The 18614-nt window shown below is 44.3% G+C and overlaps 2 protein-coding genes across 11 annotated transcripts in view; one reads left to right on the forward strand and one right to left on the reverse strand.

Moving 5' to 3' along the window:
- Positions 1–3250, reverse strand: part of ITSN1 (intersectin 1) — a 98370-nt gene extending 95120 nt beyond the window's left edge. For 2 of the 4 annotated variants that reach the window (XM_033517237.1, XM_015618743.3), the window contains exon 1: positions 3120–3249. The gene's annotated coding sequence lies outside the window, so the exon portion shown is untranslated. Of the gene's footprint in view, positions 1–3119 lie in introns of all 4 variants that reach the window. The other 2 variants (XM_033517186.1, XM_015618768.3) reach the window with 2 other exon arrangements.
- Positions 3251–3524: 274 nt separating this feature from the next.
- Positions 3525–18561, forward strand: CRYZL1 (crystallin zeta like 1). 7 transcript variants are annotated; one of them, XM_033517438.1, is made up of 15 exons: positions 3525–3604; positions 4211–4292; positions 4923–5033; positions 5843–5920; positions 6395–6467; positions 6863–6907; positions 8155–8223; positions 9288–9421; positions 10814–10925; positions 13871–13894; positions 14812–14910; positions 15855–15976; positions 16199–16304; positions 17707–17752; positions 18150–18561. In XM_033517438.1, exons 3-15 carry the CDS (start codon positions 4968–4970, stop codon positions 18247–18249), a joined length of 1074 nt encoding a protein of 357 aa, XP_033373329.1. In that variant the 5' UTR covers positions 3525–3604; positions 4211–4292; positions 4923–4967; the 3' UTR covers positions 18250–18561. The 7 variants fall into 7 exon arrangements, with proteins under 7 accessions (XP_033373329.1, XP_033373350.1, XP_015474384.1 ...); XM_033517459.1 differs by having other exon boundaries at positions 4962–5033; XM_015618898.2 differs by lacking the exon at positions 3525–3604 and adding an exon at positions 3812–3993.
- The last annotated feature ends 53 nt before the right edge of the window (positions 18562–18614 follow it).

Genomic DNA, 18614 nt, shown 5'->3' on the forward strand with positions numbered 1-18614 from the left:
TCTGTCAGGAACCTGACCACCTCCAGAGCTCCAGGGAGAGATTCATTCCAGACAGGTAGATCCAGACACCTCCACTGGTGCCCTCCCAAACCTCCCAGCTTATGTTTGTTGTATGAGGGCCTGGCAAATACTGTTATAAATCCTTCCATCTGCAATTAAAATCCCAACACGTGCCTGTAGTGTCAATGCCAGCCAAAAGTAACCAGTGCAATTGAGTGTATTCTTTTTAAATTATACAAAGTGCACTTTTAAAAGAGGGTAACTCCTTGTGCCACAAATCCCACAGAGGTTTTGGCACCTCACAGTGAGGTTTCCTGTGCACAAGTCATTCATCACCAGATCTCAGCCTGGACCCCATTTCTGATTGTCCACCACCCCACCCCCCAATTTCATGCTTGGCAAGTAAAAACAAAACCAAGTTGCTGTGGAGGGGGCATCCCAAGTTCAGCAGCTGTGTCCAACACAAGAGCAACGAGCACTCAAAGCTCCCAGCACACAACAGCAGCTGAGGCAGCTTTTGGGTTATTTTATGGTAAAAAGAAAGCAAAACCCCTCCCTCCCATCTCTTGGGCTCCAAGCAGGTCAACTCTGAGCAGCCCCCAGATGAAACCAATCTGTGCCCCTCAAACCAATCTGCTGATGGTTCATTCTGCTCTGGTACTTCACACAGCACAGGGAAGTGTTCATGGCTGCAACTCCTGATTCCAGAATCCCAGACTGGGACCTTAAAGCTCACCCCATCCCACCCCTGTCATGGCAGGGACACCTCCCACTGTCCCAGCTGCTCCCAATGTCCAGCCTGGCCTTGGGCACTGCCAGGGATCCAGGGGCAGCCCCAGCTGCTCTGGCAATTCCATCCCAGCCCCTGCTCACCCTGCCAGGGAATGGTTTCTTAGAGGAAACTTCCTCCCCACTCATCTCCCCATTCCTCAACCCATTGCTTGTATTTTCCTATAATTTTTTTCTTTATTCTTCTAGTCCTCTTTTTCCTGGTGTTATCCTACTAAAAACTAAAATTACAATCCCTGATTACAGTACAAAAGACACACCATAAAAGGCTATAGAACGTCACAATTTAGAAATATTTCATTGCTAGATTCACATTCTTTCCTCAATCCAAATCCATCCTAATTGCACGATTAGAGGCATTAAGGAAAGGCCAAACAGCAGCGAGAGACAGAGTAAGCACTGCAGGTCATGGCTCTGAGACCCCAATTCTTACTTTATCTAAGAACCAGGACTTAAAGGAAAATTACCAAGCAAAGACAGCTACTCTGCAAAGGATCTTATGTGGAAAGAAAAACAGTGGGATATCAGAGAGGGAACACAGGAGCTGAAAGAATGGAGTGTGGTTTGTGAAGCAGCAAGCGCAGGGTGCAGCCCACTCAGCTCCAGGGCAGCCTCAGACACTGGAGAAACTGTTCGGAAACCGCTCGTCTGCACGAAACATGACCCCTGTCAGGCTGCCAAAATCAGGGACAGCACTCCAGGGCTGAACACACAGGCTGGACTGCCTCAGCCTGCTGGGATTTACAGCGATGGCTGCACAGCCTGAGCTCTGGGCAAACAGAAAATGCAGCTGTTTTCTCTGCCTGTGCTTGGGATGCAGTCAGGATACCTGTTCAGCATCCACGGGCAGGTATCCCTCTCCCGCAGCTGGGAGTGGGCATGCAGAGAGAGTCAAGACTCCTCCTCCCACACCTCAGACAGGGCTCTGCAGGTGCAGTGGGAAAATTTTAACAGAAAGAAGAATATTTGGTATCAATTCACTGGTATAAACTATCACAGAAATCATGGAATATCCCTGAGCTGGAAGGGATCCATCCAGTGCCCCCCTGCCCTGCCCAGACCCCCCAACAAGCCCAGCCTGGGCATCCCTGGATGCTCCTGGAGCTGTGGCAGCCTCGGGGCCGTGCCCATTCCCTGGGGAGCCTGGGCAGTGCCAGCAGCCTCTGGGGAAAGAAGAGCCTTGCCCTAAAAGCCAACCTAAATCCCTGCTGGGCCAGCTGCAGCCGCTCCCTGGGTCCTAAGGAAGTCTCCTGTGTGAGAACATCACCAGGTCCTATACAGTAAGGGAAGCTACAGGTGACTACAAAAAGAGGTAAAAGAAAGAAGGAAAGACCGTGTGGAGTAACACTCACCAGAGCCATCAACTCCCAAAATACAGTTTGCCTCTTTAATTTAAGAAAATGCATCCATTTGGGGCTTGACTCCAATATGCAATCAGTTAATATCCACAGCTAATGCCTTAAGTTTCTATTGCCATATAAGCACTAAACAAAAAGCACTTTGGAACTGGGCAGTGGGAAGAGGTAGAGGAGGACAGAGTGTTTTTTGTTTTAACGAGGGCCACGCTATCCTACCTGGAATACCGGCTGGTTTACAAATAGGAATTATTTACTAAACAATAGTCTCTGATGAGCTATGGAAGTGTTTCCCCTTCGTGCAGCAGAGAAAGACAGAAGTCACAGAAAATATTGTTTTCTACAGGCGAAGCCCATATTTCACCCCAATAAAGCGGCAGCTGAACCAGAACAAAAGATATCCACAGGGAATATCATCCACAACCCTGTCTGCTCATCCGAGGCAGAGGCACACACAGGGACACAACCCCATCCATGGAGCGGCTTCCTTTCCCTGACGCCCCGACAATATTCCCTCGTTCCCCTAGTGCCCTTTGCCAAGCCGTAAGGGACGGCACTCCCAAGGGATGGCGTTCCTAAGGAATGGCATTCCCAAGGGAGGGCACTCCTCAGGGATGGCATTCCTAGTGAATGGTTCTCCTCATTTCCCTCGCTCAGGGCGCAGCGGGTGCGGGGAGCAGCGGCCGGAGGCAGCGGGACCAAGGTGATTTAAGCTGCAGAATCCCCGCGGCGGTACCGCCACACGCTCCGCTAACAGGAGCAGGACAAGGCAGCCGGCCCCAGCAAAGGGCGCAGCATCACTCACCGCCAGCCCTGGCTACCGAGGGAGGCGAGGAGGAAGACCCGGGCCCTGGCACCGCGACACGCCCGGGCACCGTGAGGGGCTTAGGCGCCGCTGCCCCCCCGCCGGCCTGGGCTGAACCGCCGCCGCTCGCAGCCCGCGCCCCCCGCTGCCCCCGTCTCTCCGGGCCGTACCTCATGTCTGTGCGGGCCCTACTCACAGCCCCGGCCGCGGCCAGGGGACCGAGGGGCCGGAGGGGCCGGAGCGGCGCCCGCAGCCGCCTCCGCCGGACGCGCCATCGCCGCCCTCGCCCCGTCTGAGGGGAGGGGGGAGGAGCCCCTCGCGGCCGCCGTACTGACGCGCGGCCGCGGCCCCCCGTGTGACGGGCAGGGAATGTCACCAATCAGAACCCACAAAAGAGCCAGAGCCCCGCCCCCTCCAGCCAATCAGAGATCTGACAGCCCCGCACTGACGTGCGAGCTCCACCCGCTCCCCGCGTGACAGGCAGGGGGCTCCACCAATCAGAAACGGGAATGACGGTAAGACCCCGCCTGCCCCACCAATTACAGCTCTGCCAGGCTGAGGGGCCAGCGCTCGGGGAGCTGTGAGGGGCGGCCGCGCTCCCTCCTGTCCGCCCGCAGGAGGGGCCTGTATTGTGCATACGGTGTTAATTAATGAGGTAATTGCAAGTGGCGTCTGCTCCCTCTCCCCGGCGATGTCCCAGAGGTCGCGCCGGGCGCCGTATCCTCCCTCCTCGCCTCATGAACGAGTGACATCCGCACGAACCAATCGTCCCTCGCCTTCCACGATGAATGGCGGCCGCTGTGACCAATCGCGAGCGCTCACGTGCTGCCGGATGCAATGATTGGTTGCATGGCGAGGGGGCGGTGCCTGAGGGCGAGGCGGAAGTGAGGGAGTGTCATGGCAACCGCGCGCGCGTCGCGGCGCTCGGGAGTCCCGCGGAACCGGAGCCCCTGAGGGCCGGCCCGGGGCTGTCGGAACCTCTCGGTGCGGGCCGGGTTCGCTCGAAGCCCCTGAGGGCCGGCCCGGGGCTGTCGGAACCTCTCGGTGCGGGCCGGGTTCTGTCGGAGCTCTTGAAGCGCTCCCCGGGGGTCGCGGGGCGGGCACGGGCCTCATGCGAGGGGTTCTCGGGATGGTCCCTCAGGGCTTAGAGCTGCAATAATGGTCGCATGATTTCCTGCCTTCCCTGCTTTCTTTTTTCCTCGTTAACTCAATTTTACTGATTGGTCGTTTGGGTTTTTGTTTTGTTTTTTCCTTTCTAAAGGTTCCTGTTCGTTGAGGACGACGCGGACCGAGGCGGGAGAGGAGACCAGAAACCCAGGCGGTGATTTTTGGTGAAGTCACGAGTAAGGCTCGCTGTATTCCTGCACGTGAATTCCCTGTGTCCCCTTTGCAGTGCCCCTGTCTGAATTTTGTGGGGTGGCACAGAGCCCTTCTGCTGCACGGGACAGTGTCAGTAAATGCTGTGTCCTTCGGTGCTTTGCTGTACCTACATCAGTACCTGAAGGGGCTCCAGGAGAGCTGGAGAGGGACTGGGGCCAAGGGCTGCAGGGCCAGGAGCCAGGGAATGGCTTCAGAGTAGGATTTGATGGGATCTTAGGCAGGGATTGTTCCCTGGCAGGGTGGGCAGGGGCTGGGATGGAATTGCCAGAGCAGCTGGGGCTGCCCCTGGATCCCTGGCAGTGCCCAAGGCCAGGCTGGACATTGGGAGCTCCTGGGACAGTGGGAGGTGTCCCTGCCATGGCTGGGCTGGGAATGGGTGGGATTTGGGGTCCTTCCCAACCCAAACCATTCCACAACTATGTGACTCTCAAGTTTTGTGGATTTTCTCTGTTATGGGCAACTAAACCGTTGATCTGGTTTAGAATTTCTGTATCACAAAGACTCAAATTGCCTGCAAACAATGGCTGTGTTTCTTACAGAGTGCTTTAATTTACTTTAATTTACCAGGGCTTTAATGCCTTGTTTGCCCACAGACACTGCAGATGTCACAGTTTGGTTGCTGAGTTTTTCAGGTCGCTATGAAGGCCCTGTACGGTCAGCAGAATTCTCCTGGAGAGGAAATGACATTTGTGTTCCAAGAAAGGGTGAGTTCCCATCAGAACAGCTCTGTCCATCAGGCAGTGGGAGAGGAGAGTTTGGCTGGGTGCCACAGAGGAACTGAGGCACAGAAATCTTGTGCTGGCTTGGGAAAGGACTGGGAGGGGAGGTGCATTTGCAGCAAGTTCTATCATCAACACTTGCCAAGACCACTGCTGAATTTCTCTGCAGTTTTGGTGTCCAGACTTTACAAGTAAGCTTTGCAGGCTTGAAAAATGAACCCTGGACACACATTTCCTGACTGCATTTTCTAGTCCCTGGAAAAGTAGAAACAAAGCTTGAGGATTCTATCAGGTTTGGGGTAACAACACTGGTTCTTACTGAGGTTGTTTCTTTGACATCATTTGGACTTTGTTTTGGACTTGAATGTTGAGCTGAGTGGGTTTGTCAGGATTTGTGCCTCAGATAAAGGGAAAAAAAACCTCAACAGAAAAATAATGTCAGTGTCTGATGAGGTTTAGTAAGGTCTAGTGGTCAGTTTGCAATAATAATATCAGAATATAGTAACATAATAATGATGAGGATGATAATGATGAGTAAGGTCTAGTGACCAGTTTGCAATAATAATATAATGCTAATGTTAATAGTAATAAAAATAATGATTTTATTATGTTATAATGGTAATAATAATAATAGCAATAATGTACATGTACTAAAAATGGTGTTGTAAATCCCTTTTCATTGGAAAAACCTGTGTGCTCTCCCCACTAAAGAAGTGGAGAAATGCTTTCAGGAGCTGGAGAAGCTCCTGTGGGCACATCCATTGTCTAACACAGCAACTGTAAATCTGTCCTAGGAGAACCTGCCTCCCACCAGAGACCACGATGTGAAGGTGCAGGTCAGAGCCTGTGCTCTGAGCTGGGTGGACACAAAGGTATTTGCTTGGTGTTGTGTAAAGCTGGGGGTATCTGTGGTTTCCATGGTCCTTGGCTGGTGAAGCTGAGGCTGTGGCTTTGTTGCTGGCAGTGGGCACAGGACTGGTCTGGGATTCTTGCACAGCTCTGAATAAAAAGCATCTGGAATTTGGTTTCTAATTTATGGAGTCAGATCAGTTGTCAGCTGTGAGATCTCTTGCAATAAATCCTTTTTTTCTTCATTTGCACTCTAAGTCACAAATTGGCTTGGCTGGTAATAACTCCCTGCTTTTATTTTTTAATATATTTCTAAATTGAAATGCAGAATTCAGTGCCATGATTTAATGTTGACTGAGGAATGTGTGCACCTTTTTCCCCCTGGATATCATTTTGGTAATTGCCCAGCCTTACTGATGATGCAATGCTGTAAGATGATAATAAATATGTAAATACAGAGCCTTTTTCAAGATGTTGTAAGCATTGTTTTCATTTAGCTCCTGTCAGAAATTAAACTGAAGAAGGAACTTGTGCCTGTTGGGAGAGAAATTTCGGGAGTTGTGCTGGAAGGTGAGTGAGTGTCACTGCCCAGGGAGGGGAGGGAGCAGGGATTCCAGTCAGAACAAAGAACTCTTTTTTGGGTAGGGCACCTTTAGAAGCAGCAATTCTTTGCTTCCTTGATTGCTCTCTCAGTGCTGTTATCCCTCCCCTGAGGTGGAGTGTGCAGCCTGGCTCTCAGACACCACCTGTGTGTTCTGCATGGAACTCCTTGTGGCTGAGGTGCCAGAGTTAGAGAATCCAACATTTGGGCTTGGCACGTGTGTAATCCATAGAATTATGTTTTTTCACTATAAATGTATATCTTTACTTTTGTGATCTAGTAATAACCAGTGCTTCCAAATGCACATCCCATTCCAGCTATAAATATTTCTCTTCTTTCCTCCTTTTTGCCTCTCCATGGTGAGTTGGAAGCAAGGTGACCTTTTTCCAGCCAGATGATGAAGTGGTGGGTAAGTTAATGCCTGTTTGCCTCAACTGACACCATCAGTCATCTTTTTATAAAGAGTGACTGAGGTTAGAATCATTGGTAAAGCTAAATTGACCATGTATTTTCAAAATTAAACTGCTGTCACATGCATAAACTTATAAATGGGAATTCTGGTCTAAGAACGTTACTTTAGGATTTGAAATATGATTTTGTATTAACCACCAAATTGTGACTGGTGCCTTAGGAGAGAGGAGTCATTTCTGTCCTATGTTTATATTTTGTGTGCTGAATCAAAGGATTGGAGGATGACTGAAGTTCTGAAAGCAGGACAGAGTGATGTGGGGAGAATGTCTATTTGGACATCATGGTCCTTCTTGCATTATTCCCTCACTGCACAAGAACTGCTCTGGGCAGCTCCTAGGCACTGATTATTCCCTGGATAAACCTGGAGACAGCTCCAGGTGTGCACAAGCACGTTTTTAATGGGAGCTGTGAAAGACAGGACACAGCAGCCAGATTTGCAAGGCAAAGCCCTTTGGTCTAAATGGAGTGTGAGACTTGTGGGAGAGAGGGAAGAAAAGCATGGTTTCCCCTGGGATGGAGAGGACATGAATTCAGGAGATGGAGCAGGTGCCAGAAGCTCCTGTTCAGGAGAGTTCTGTGGCCAGTGAAGGTAAAAAGCTCAGTTATAACCAGGATGGAGGGATCTTTTCTGCTACTCTGCTTTTGCTTTCTCTGCCTTCCCTGGGTAGTTTGTTTTTTCCTGCACTTCCCTTTTCCTATTCCTGCTTTTTAGCACTTCCACATTCCTGTGTGTTCTTCCTCTCCTTCTTCCTGTGCCTTTGTTGCTGTCTTTGCAAATCCCACGTTCAGGAATTGGGATGGGAATTGAGAGGGGCTGTGGGGTGGCTGCTCCATGCCCCAGATCCCTCCTCTGTGATCCACAGCCAGGAATGGAATGGGACACTCAGGGTGTGGAGTGACTCCAGACATCACCAGACTAAAATGACACCTGCCAGTACCAAACAGCACTCACTGGTGTCCCCAGCCTTTCTCCCTCAATCCCAAAATGCTGAGGAAGCACCTCTGGAACTGCCTGGTGCCCATGGACACCCCAGGCTGGCACCTGGCCAAGGTCTCCTACCTGTCCTAAACCTGCCAAGAGGGACTGAACCCAGAGCAAGCCAGGCCAGGGAATTCTTTGGGAGGGTGCTCTGGTTGGAGTGATTGCTTGTGTGAAATTCAAGGTCTGTGTTCTGGTTTTTTCAGGAATTTTGCCCCTGGATTCTGAGGAGTCTGGTGTATGTGAAGTTATCCTGGTTCACGAGCATTATTTGGGTTTGTAGATTATACATTTTGCTAATAATTATTTTGACTGTATCTGTAGACTTTGAGCTTTTCTTAAAGGGAGCACATTACCTTGGAGCTCTGGGCACACTCCTTCCATTCCAACATTCCAAAATTTCAGCAGCCCCACCAAATCACAGAAGTTTGAACACTCAGTGCTCTCAAGGGTTTTTTTTGCTGACACCATTACAGAGTTTGTGATGGCCTAAACCACACAAGCTTACCCTGTTTTTTGTCTTTTCCTTTTTTCCCCTTCTAAGTTCTGTTGCTTCATTGTTGTTATACTTTTTCCTAATCTGTCAGAAAACTTAGTGAGGAGAAATTTGCTTTTTTCTTCCCTTTGACTCAGTCCAGCAACATCACTTGGGACCAGACTAACAGACAGGGTGAAACAAGCAGACTGGAACTGGAGAAAGGAAAATTCAGGGATGAGGGTCAGGGAAAGCCTGGTATTGTTTTCAATTATTGTGAGCTTCCAGTTTTCTCTTTCTGGGCATAGATTGCTTTAATGAGTAAGATACTAAATGTGGGACTCCCTGTCCTTCTTCCAACAGTTTGTTATCTTGAGCACACTATTCTTCTGCTCAAAATTTGCTCTTCCCAAAGAAGCTGTGGCTGCCCCATCCCTGGGAGTGCCCAAGGCCAGGTTGGATGAGGATTGGAGCAGCCTGGGACAGTGGGAGGTGTCCCTGCCCATGGCAGGAGTGGCACTGGATGGGCTTTGAGGCCCTTCCAACCCAAACCATCCTGGGATTCTAAATATCTAAATATGGGTTGTGTTGTTTCTGTGACTGCCTGTGAATTCCAGCTGTGTGAGGTGGCTCCCTTAAACTTATACCAAAATGGAATCCTTAATTTACTTGTGTAAAATATGGCAAAATATCCTCTTAATACAGGAGGGAAACGGGAATCAGTGATGGGGACCTGTTTGCAGGTGAAGCCTTCCTGACTTGCTGTGACAAGTTTTGCTGAACAAGCCCCAGGGATTTTCCTGGGGTTTTTACCATCTCTTTGGTGTGTTTGTTTGTGTGTTTGTTTGTGTTTGTCCCCCCCAGTTCACAAGCCACAGAAGGTGTGTTGGGTGGAGGCCGCCGGGACGCTGCGGGACGGGCTCCGCGCGTACACAGCCCTGCACTACCTGTCCCAGGTGTCCCCTGGCAGCAGTGTCCTCGTCCTGGATGGAGCAAGTGTGGGTACCAGTTGGGAAATGCTCACAGATTTCCTCTGCACAAACCTCCCATGGCAGAGTCTGAAGCACAGAGTGCAGGCCCTAGCTCTGACATCCAAGAAAACACTGAATTTCATATAACACCATAAAAACAACTGTCAGAGTTAAATAGAAAAGCTCAGAGAGTGAGTGTGTAAATTAAAGAGTTTTCTTAAGTCACTGAGTAAAACAGTTAAAGTTTAGACTTTAGTTTAAAGAACAGAAGACAAGAATTTAAAGTAGTGTCTCATCCTTCTTCATCTTCTTCTAGAAGTTTTTGAGTAGTAGTAATTAAATAAAAAATGCTGCAGCACACAAATGTTAAGTCATTAAGTCACTAAAAAAATACATTTCTCTAATTAAGTGAAAATAAGTATAAAAATAAAAAAGCTGCATAGTTCAGAGCTATTTTGCACCATTCAAGGCAATTTGAAACAAGCAATAAGTTAAACAAAAAGTCTGAAGAAGACCTGCTAAGTCTTATAATAATATATTAATAAACACAAAAAAACAAGAGCCTAACAAACCTTTAGAATATCCTCCCTGACACAAAACTAAGATCAGTGAAACACCCTGTGAAAGAGCATCCTGAAAAATCTCAGCCCTAAAAAAACCAAGATGCAACAAGCCTCCCTGCATTTCTCACAGCTGTGCTCTCCAGGGAGTGCTGGCACTGCCCTGCATTTCATGGGTTTGCAGGAAGGGCTTTCCCACATGAGATCCTGAGCAGGAATATTGTCCTACATGGATTTTGGGGGTGCAGAGAGGGAGGGTGTTCTGGTGTCCTGCAGTGACACTGTTTTGCCCTGAGCCCTCAGGGATAATTGCAGGAAAATGCCTTATTTTTCAGTCCTCTCCCACCTCTACTTTTTACCTTTTGTTGGATATGAATAATTTGATTTGCATCCCTGTAGTTCTTAGTGCTAATGAAGATGTGAGGCTCCCTCAGCCAAGGTTCTGTAATGCAAACATGGCTGGGGCTTTTTCCTTGGAGCTTTTTCCCCTTCAAAAAAGCTTTTTTCCCTTCCCTTTTCCTTCCCTTTTTTCTCTCAGAGCTCCAACTGTAGTGAAGGTGGCTGTGGTAATTAAAGTAAAATCTGAAATGTTTTGTTGAAGACAAGAACCAGCTACTGACCAAAAGTTCATTCAGAGCTTCCCAGTCACTGCAGAGTTGTTTTGGCCTCACTTAGGACAGAAGCAGGTCTGTGAATATTCAGTTCTTGGTTCAGCTGTGTTTTGTTGCAGGAGTAAGTTCATTTCTGGGTACTCTCCTGAGTGGCCTTTGCAATATAATTGCTCTTAAACAACATCAAATCATTGGTGTAAATAAATGAATTAATCAGTTAATCAATGGCCCTGCTTTTCCCTCCTCAGCCATTCGGTACCATCGCAATTCAGCTGGCCCAGCACAGAGGGGCCAGAGTCATCTCCACTGCCCACAGCCTGGAGGACAAGCAGTACCTGGAGAGGCTCAGACCTGCTGGGGGTGAGTTTTATCCTTCAGTGTTAAAGTTTGTCCTAAAGAATGTCTCAAAATTTATTTTTTTTTTCTGTCAGGTATAGAGACTTCTATAAAAATTAAATACAAATTGATAAATAATCTAATTAAATAGTTTCCAGGTTTGTTCTGTGCTCCACAGGTATTTAATTTCTGGTTTAGGTGTTCTTGATGTCACTTTTATTCTCCATTTCAGTTGTAATGACTGGCAGTACTTTCCACTAGTGCTGAGTGCTGGCTTTTGGCCTAAATTCTCAGGAAATCTTTCCATTTGATGAAGTGGTTGCTGTGGAAGGAAGGATTGCTGACTCACCACTACCCCAGTGTGTGCCAGAGCTCACACACCTGACACTCAACACTCAGCAGCCTCAGATTACTCCTTGTAGTGTTTTATCAAGTCTCAGGTACTGCCACAGCTAGAGCTGGATGCATTTTCCTGCTTTCTAAAGGAGCTTGGCCTCACACACAACATTTGCATTCTTCCCTGACTACTTCTCTTTGATACTTCAAGTTTGGGGTCTTTTTTTCCCCTCTGAAAATAACATGAGAAAATACTCTGTGTAGGAGCTACTGGCATTTTTTTCTGATCAAAATTACAGTGGTGTTTTGTGGAGGAAAGTGGAATATTCCTTTATTCAGACAGTTTTAAAATAAAGGATGAATTGTCAAGTCTGGCTGGATTGCAGCAAAAGGCTAAAACTGGTTCCTGCTACTTCCCCCTGCAAATAGCAAGTGCTGCAGTGTAATCCCCAGGTTTATTTGTCAGAGTATGATTTGTGTTGGCATTCACTGAAGTTCCAGAGCTGTAAAATGCCTTTGTGGTTACAGCTGCACCCCAGGCCTGGGCACATCAGCTGCAGGAGGGGATGGATGCTGCAGCACCTGCCACACTGATTTCTCTAGAGCATGACAGTAGCACTGTTTTTTTTTGCAATTTGACCCAAAAAACCACTCATTTTTCCTAATTTCAGCAGCCTTTTTTACTGTCTCTATGTTTATGTATTTTACTTCATTAGCAGTTGTGAGAGACATCAGAACTGGAAGATTTTTGGGAATGCTGTTGCTATGCAGAGCCCTGTTGTACCAGCTGTTACAGGGCCAAAGAGGAAATAATGAAGACTTAAAACTTCTTTTTGTAACATTTTATGGAATGTTAATATATTTTTTAATGATATGAAAAATTTTGCTAATTATATAACAAATTAATGAGCTAGGAAAGGATTTGGCAATTTTATTCTCACAGTCCTCAGTTACTTTTTAAAGCATTTTAAAATTATTTGTTAATATAATAATAATATATATTATATTAATTATATATTAATAATTATTATATTAATAATTAATGTATATTAGTTATATTGATATAATAATAATAATGTTAATATCAAATAGATCCACCCAAGCTCTAAGTGGCTTCTTGTGCCTGTGGGTGGGGAATTTTCAGTTCTGTGCTTGTTCAGTGGATTTTTGGTTAGTTTTTGGCAGTTTTCAGTGAACAGCAATTTGTGTTATCATTGTTGAGCATACCAAGCTGCTCCCTAGAATGGCTGAGGGGGAAAAATGATAACTGCAACTTTATTTCAAATAAAGAAATAGAACCTGGATGCAGCATTAAAGATAGAAAGAGTTTGAGTGCAAAAGGAAAAAGCTTTTTAAAGAGTTCAGACTTTCTGATTTGTTTGTTAATTTATGTGATTCCAGTGCCTGAAGTAGAAGTTCTTGGTAATGTTTCAGGATTTGTATTTGGAGCAACAGGATGGGGCTTTTTTTGTCTTCAGTGATCTCTGGAGCAAAAATTGTAATAGAATAAGGAGGGGATTTTAACAAATTTTGACATTTTAATGAGTGTGTTTCAGGCTGGGGACAGAATATTCCATAAACAGTGGGATGAGTTTCTGCTAGAGATCCCAAGGAAAAGTATCTATACATACACAGATATTTCCTCTGCTCCCAAAAGCACCTCCTGTTTTTCTTTTAGTTTGGATTAGGAGATTTTATTCTGTGCCACCAACACTCTTGGGGGTGCCTCTGCTGAGAACCCCCAGTGAACACAATCCCCAAACCCCCAGCACATCCTGGGGTGACAGGGTTTAAACTGCAGCTGAACTTCCTGGGGAAAAGCAAACTCTGGGAACTCTGTGGAATCCTGGTGTTTCTGTGCCTGCCAGCAGGGGAGGAGAAAAACTGAAGTTTTGCCAGTCAGGAAAATGTTACTTTGGAAGTTGTGCAAGTCACACCAGAAGAAACTGAACTAATTTACCAGTATTTAGTGAGAAATACATAAATGACAAAGGATTATGGAAAATTATGTTACACTTTGTTGCTTGTCCCTTTCCACAGTGGTGAGAATTTTTTCCAGCATTTTTTAAGAAGGAAGTTGACCAGGATTTTGAATTATTGTACTGAGTTAAGGAACAAAAGTTGACATTTTTGCTATACAGAAATCAGAATAGTCAAACTGGTGGAACTCTGGCCTTTTTTTTTTTTTTTTTGCCAGGCTTTAGGTCTATGAAACCAGAATAATTTTCAAAAAATGAAATTAGTTGCAGAAATAATACCATGTCAAATTTGCCCTCTTAAGGAAAACCTTTTAACTTCTTGACTGGAGGAAGCTAAGAAGAAAATGATATTATGGGGATTTATTTACTTATGGGGAATGTGGCTATCATTAATAATTAATTATTATCCCATCTTTAGTAAATTTTGACTGTGTGTTCTCTCCAGTGAAATCATTTTACTTCAGTGAGGAAAAAAAAGAGGGAATGACTTAGGAATTGGATGCATCCTATGATTTGATTGGGAATTTGAAGGGACAAAAAGAACCAAACCCAAGGCATTTATTGATGATTTGTTAATATCCCTAATGACCAACTCCTTGCATTTTTTCTTGCTCCCTCTTTCCTTCCCTCCCTGCTTCTGGGATCACATTCCAGAAGGAGCCCGGCAGCCTTTGGTGGGTAAGTGCAGATCAGAGCTCAGGCCAGGAGCCTCTGGAATGGGCCTCCAAATTTGGTTGATGCTCTTTCAAGTTCTCATTTTGCTGTGAAGTCTTTGGCCTGTTTAGTTTCTAAATATTTGTTCCATCTCATAATGATGAAACAAAACCTGTAGCTGCTCCTTTTCTGTCCCTGTGTTATTGTTGTAATGTTAAAAATGGCTTTTAGCTGAAAGAGAGCAGGGCTGGATCTTGGCATCTTGGGCAGGGATTGTTCCCTGGCAGGGTGGGCAGGGGCTGGGATGGAATTGCCAGAGCAGCTGGGGCTGCCCCTGGATCCCTGGCAGTGCCCAAGGCCAGGCTGGACATTGGGAGCTCCTGGGACAGTGGGAGGGGTCCCTGCCATGGCTGGGGTGGGATGAGATGATCCTTAAGGTCCCTTCCAACCCAAACCATTCCAGGATTCTCATTCCGGATTCTGTGGTTCATCTTTATAACCAACCATAAACTGGGCATCAGAGATACATGACAGGACAAGGTGTTGGTGGCTTTCAGTTCAGCAATATTTCAAGAGCAGATGTAAATCCCTTCATCTGAACATTTAATGAATAACCCAGAGAGCCAGGACTTGGACAAGGACAGCAAAGAATTAACTTAGAGAAGGATTTCTAATCTTAGAGTGCCACATTTTATCCTTTTGGGCCAACAAACTCATGAGCTGAACTTCTGCACTCATAAATTTTGGTGTTGATTTTGCACTGTGTTGAAAATGAAAGGAATAAAAGATGTGCCAGGGTTTTTTGGGTGGAGCTGCAAACCCATTTGTGATACCTGCAGAGAGCAGAAGCTGCTGCTCAGGGTCTGAGCTCTCAGTTTTGAGCATCTAAACTCTGTTTTCATGGACCTGAAGCTGTTTTTGTTGGTGTCCTGCTCTGGCAGCCCGAGTGATTGATGTGTCCCATGGGAAGATTGATGTGGCTGAGAGCTGCCTGGAGGAGACAGGAGAGCTGGGCGTGGACATCGTGCTGGATGCTGGAGGTATTCCTGCAGTTCTGCTTCCTTGGGAATTCCATCATCTAAATATAGAAAAATATATAGAGAAATAATATATGATTTAGCATTTTTATATGTAAAATGTACATATTAAATTATAATTATATATGGTTTATATATATAAAATGTATATATAAATATAATAATATATGGTTTATATATTCTTCTATAATTAAATTATATATTATTTTACTATATATATTTTATATTATATATTATGTGTATATACTATATATAATATATAATAAAATATATTGCTATATATTATATATAATTATAAATATATTATCTATAATTATAGTTAGCATATATAAAATCTATTATCTTATATATGTGTAATATCTATTATATATTATATTAATTATACATATTATACTAATATATATGCTATAATATTATAGTTTATAGTTGTTATATATGGGTGTTATAGTTGTTATATATGGTATTGTATACATTATACATTATTTTATATATACTATATATTATATGTATTTTATACATTTTCTATATTATATACATTTTACACATTATATATTATATACATTTTACATATTATGCAATATATGTTATATAAATTTTACATATATAATTTATATTATGTATAATATGTACTATTATGTTATATACTATATAATATAGGATAAATTATATTTATTAATATATATTATATATTTATTATCATAGCCTTTATTATTATATATTACTATTTATTATATAGTATTAGAAATATAAACAAAATATTACTCTATTATTCTGAACACATATAAAATACTCAGGCTATAAATAAAATTATAAATTCAGAGTTTTCAATGATTTTTAGCTGAAACAACCAAAGAACTTAGAGTTCCACCAAAATGTGTGGCAATAAATACATATTGAATTTTCCACATTTTCTTCTGAGCTCAGAGGAATTTCTTCTCCCTCCCCAGTGAGGCTGTACAGTGCTGAAGATGAGCCAGCTTCCAAATCCCAGCTGCTGCCTCACAAGCACGACATCATCACTCTCCTTGGGGCTGGGGGACGCTGGATTACCACAGAGAAGAACCTGCAGGTAAAGATGCCTGTGGCAGGGAGTAATTTGTCCCACAGAAAATAGAGGTACAGACACATAAAACTATTTTTTCAACCTGTCAGTGTTACAAGTTTCCTCTTTTGAGAGTGAGCAAGGGGTGTTTTTTTGTTTGGTTTAACCATCTCTATAAAATAACCATTTAACCTTTATTTATGTATGGAAAAATGTAACTAAATTACATTTTTCTTCAATTTGCTTCAGCTGGATCCTCCAGACAGCCATTCCTTGTTCCTTAAGGGAGCCACAGTGTCCTTCCTGAACGATGAGATCTGGAACTTGTCCAATGTGCAGCAGGGGAAATATCTCGATATCCTTTGGTGGTCCTGTGGAATTCTCACTGCTCAAAGGAGTGAAAATGCAACTGGGAAATCCCTCTGGGAGTTCTCCTCTGCTCAGTGCTGCAACCCAGCTGAAAGGTGGGGCTAAAGCATAAGAGACACTCAGGTTTTAAGGTATTTTCTGCATTCCTTTTAAAGACATTGTGGAATCCCAGACTGCTTTGGTGGGAAGTTAAAGCCCATCCGGTGCCACCCATGTCATGGCAGGGACACCTTTCACTGTCCCAGGTGCTCCAAGCCCCAATGTCCAGCCTGGCCTTGAAAATGTCTCTACAAGCTTCATTAAAAGTAGTGCTGCAAAACACCCATTCTGGGGGGAAAAAATGCAGTAGTTTGGTTCATTATTGAACCAAATAATTAAATTAAATTAAGATCTATAATTAAATTAAGATCTATATGTTTTTATTTTTTGCAAGTGACATTTTGGATTTATTTTTTTTTTTTGTACTTGTGCTTTTGGGCATTAGATGCATCACCTTTAAACTTAATGCCCTCATGTTCACTGCAAAAGTGGAAGTGTTTTGGCTTCCTAACTTTTCCTTTATTTGCAATGTACAGAAATATTAGGTACATAAAATGTATTGATTTGTTTTGTACCTAAAGTTTATGGAGGGACAATGTGGGTTGGGAAAAAGGAAAGGAATGTCCCCTACATTTGGGTTGATGCAGCTGGATTGAGCTCCATGGGCAGGACATTTTCATCCCTGGAAGGTTTGGGTGCTTTTGGCTTTAGGGACTTGTGTATCTTGTGAAATTCTGGAGCATCTGAATCATAAATTGATCCTTTTTTAAAAGAACTGGAGCTTCAAATATCAGCCTGATTGCCCTTAAAATGAAGGATGAGCCTTATTGTTTGAGTGTCATACAAAGATTGAATACAGCCCCACGTGTTGGCTGGTGGTCATTAACTCACAGACCCCTCACATGGCAGGGTGCTCCAAGAATTTCCAGCCTCTGCTGTGTTCCCACCTTCATTTTGGCTTTTTATCAGGTGCCTATATGAACAGTCACAACAGCTACCTGGTCCCAAAATCTGTTCTCTTCATTCTGCACAAAAAATGCCAATGATTGATGATTGATTGATGTTGTACTAATGCAGGCTACACTTGTATTTCATATTGAAATACTGAGTATTTTCATATTGAAAAAATTGAAATATTCCATATTTCATTTCTGCATCCTATGTCAGAAAAGGAGGTTTCTGATATAGAAACAAGTACAAAAATCTGATCTAAAGGCAGGAATTGGGGTTCATTTTCATTTTGGCTTGATCTTGCTGAGTTTTTATCAGTACAGGGCTGTGACCAGAGAATGTGATTGTAAAGAGATTTCTGTCCAGCTCTATTGTTCCTTAACAGTCCTCTTGGATACCCATCCTGGAAGATATCATGGAGAAATTATCAAATAACATTTTCAGGTGAGAGACATGAAGTTTTTTGTGGCTTTTTAAATTCAGCATTAGAAGTAGAAAACTCTTGCCAGCACTAACAGTCCTGAGCAGAGCTTCAGGAAATAAGAAGACTCCCATAATGAGGTGGGTATGGAAGATCCCTTTCCTTAAAGCAGGATAACAACTGCTGATGAGCAGAACCCTCCCCATCACCCCCCTTTTTCCCTTGCAGGAAGGATCTCTTTTCATTCACTTGCAGCTCCTGTTTGCTTTGGGGCTTTTCCCTTCTTCTGTGCACTGGAGAAAAGCCATAAAACTTATTTTGTGGGAGGAGGGAGGTTGACACAGTGAAAGTAAAGTCTGTCCTGTGATATTTCTGTTGGTCTGGGTGTGCTCACCAGCACTTTTTACTGTTTCATTTTAGGCCTCAGCTGGATGAACCAATCCCATTGTACGAAGCCAAAGTTTCTATGGAAATAGTTCAGAAGAATCAAGCAAGAAAGAGACAAGTCATCCAGTTCTGACACACAACTTCTGATTTCTCAGCCTGGGGAAGATAAAGAACTGTATTTGTGGAGTAAATCAGCGTACACTTGCAGGAAGCAAACGGAATTTAAACATTCTTTGTACCTCAGTACAAATGGTCTCTGAAGCTCCCATGACTTCAGGGGTTTTTAATTCCCTTGAGCAGAATGTTCCCATCAGCAGCTTCTAAAGAAGCAGCCTTGACATAAAAATCTTGTCTGCCCTGCTGCACTTAAAAATGTCAGAAACATCTACAGGCAAATGCAGTCGCTGTTGGTTTTCATTCCTAAGAAATTAAAGAGGGAAACAAAGATGTTTTTATTCGTCTTTTTGTCTCCAACCCCTACCAGCAGTTACCTTAATA

Source organism: Parus major, chromosome 1 (genome assembly GCF_001522545.3).
Source record: "Parus major isolate Abel chromosome 1, Parus_major1.1, whole genome shotgun sequence".
Classification (NCBI taxonomy): Eukaryota; Metazoa; Chordata; class Aves; order Passeriformes; family Paridae; genus Parus; species Parus major.

What these genes read in the sequence shown, in the direction of transcription:
- CRYZL1 (XM_033517438.1), top strand. Translation starts at nt 4,968, where the DNA reads ATGAAGGCCCTGTACGGTCAGCAGAATTCTCCTGGAGAGGAAATGACA. An exon ending in TTCGGGAGTTGTGCTGGAAG is followed by an intron (nt 6,468 to 6,862) that starts GTGAGTGAGTGT and finishes CTCCATGGTGAG; the next exon opens with TTGGAAGCAAGGTGACCTTT. An exon ending in CATCGTGCTGGATGCTGGAG is followed by an intron (nt 14,911 to 15,854) that starts GTATTCCTGCAG and finishes CTCCCTCCCCAG; the next exon opens with TGAGGCTGTACAGTGCTGAA.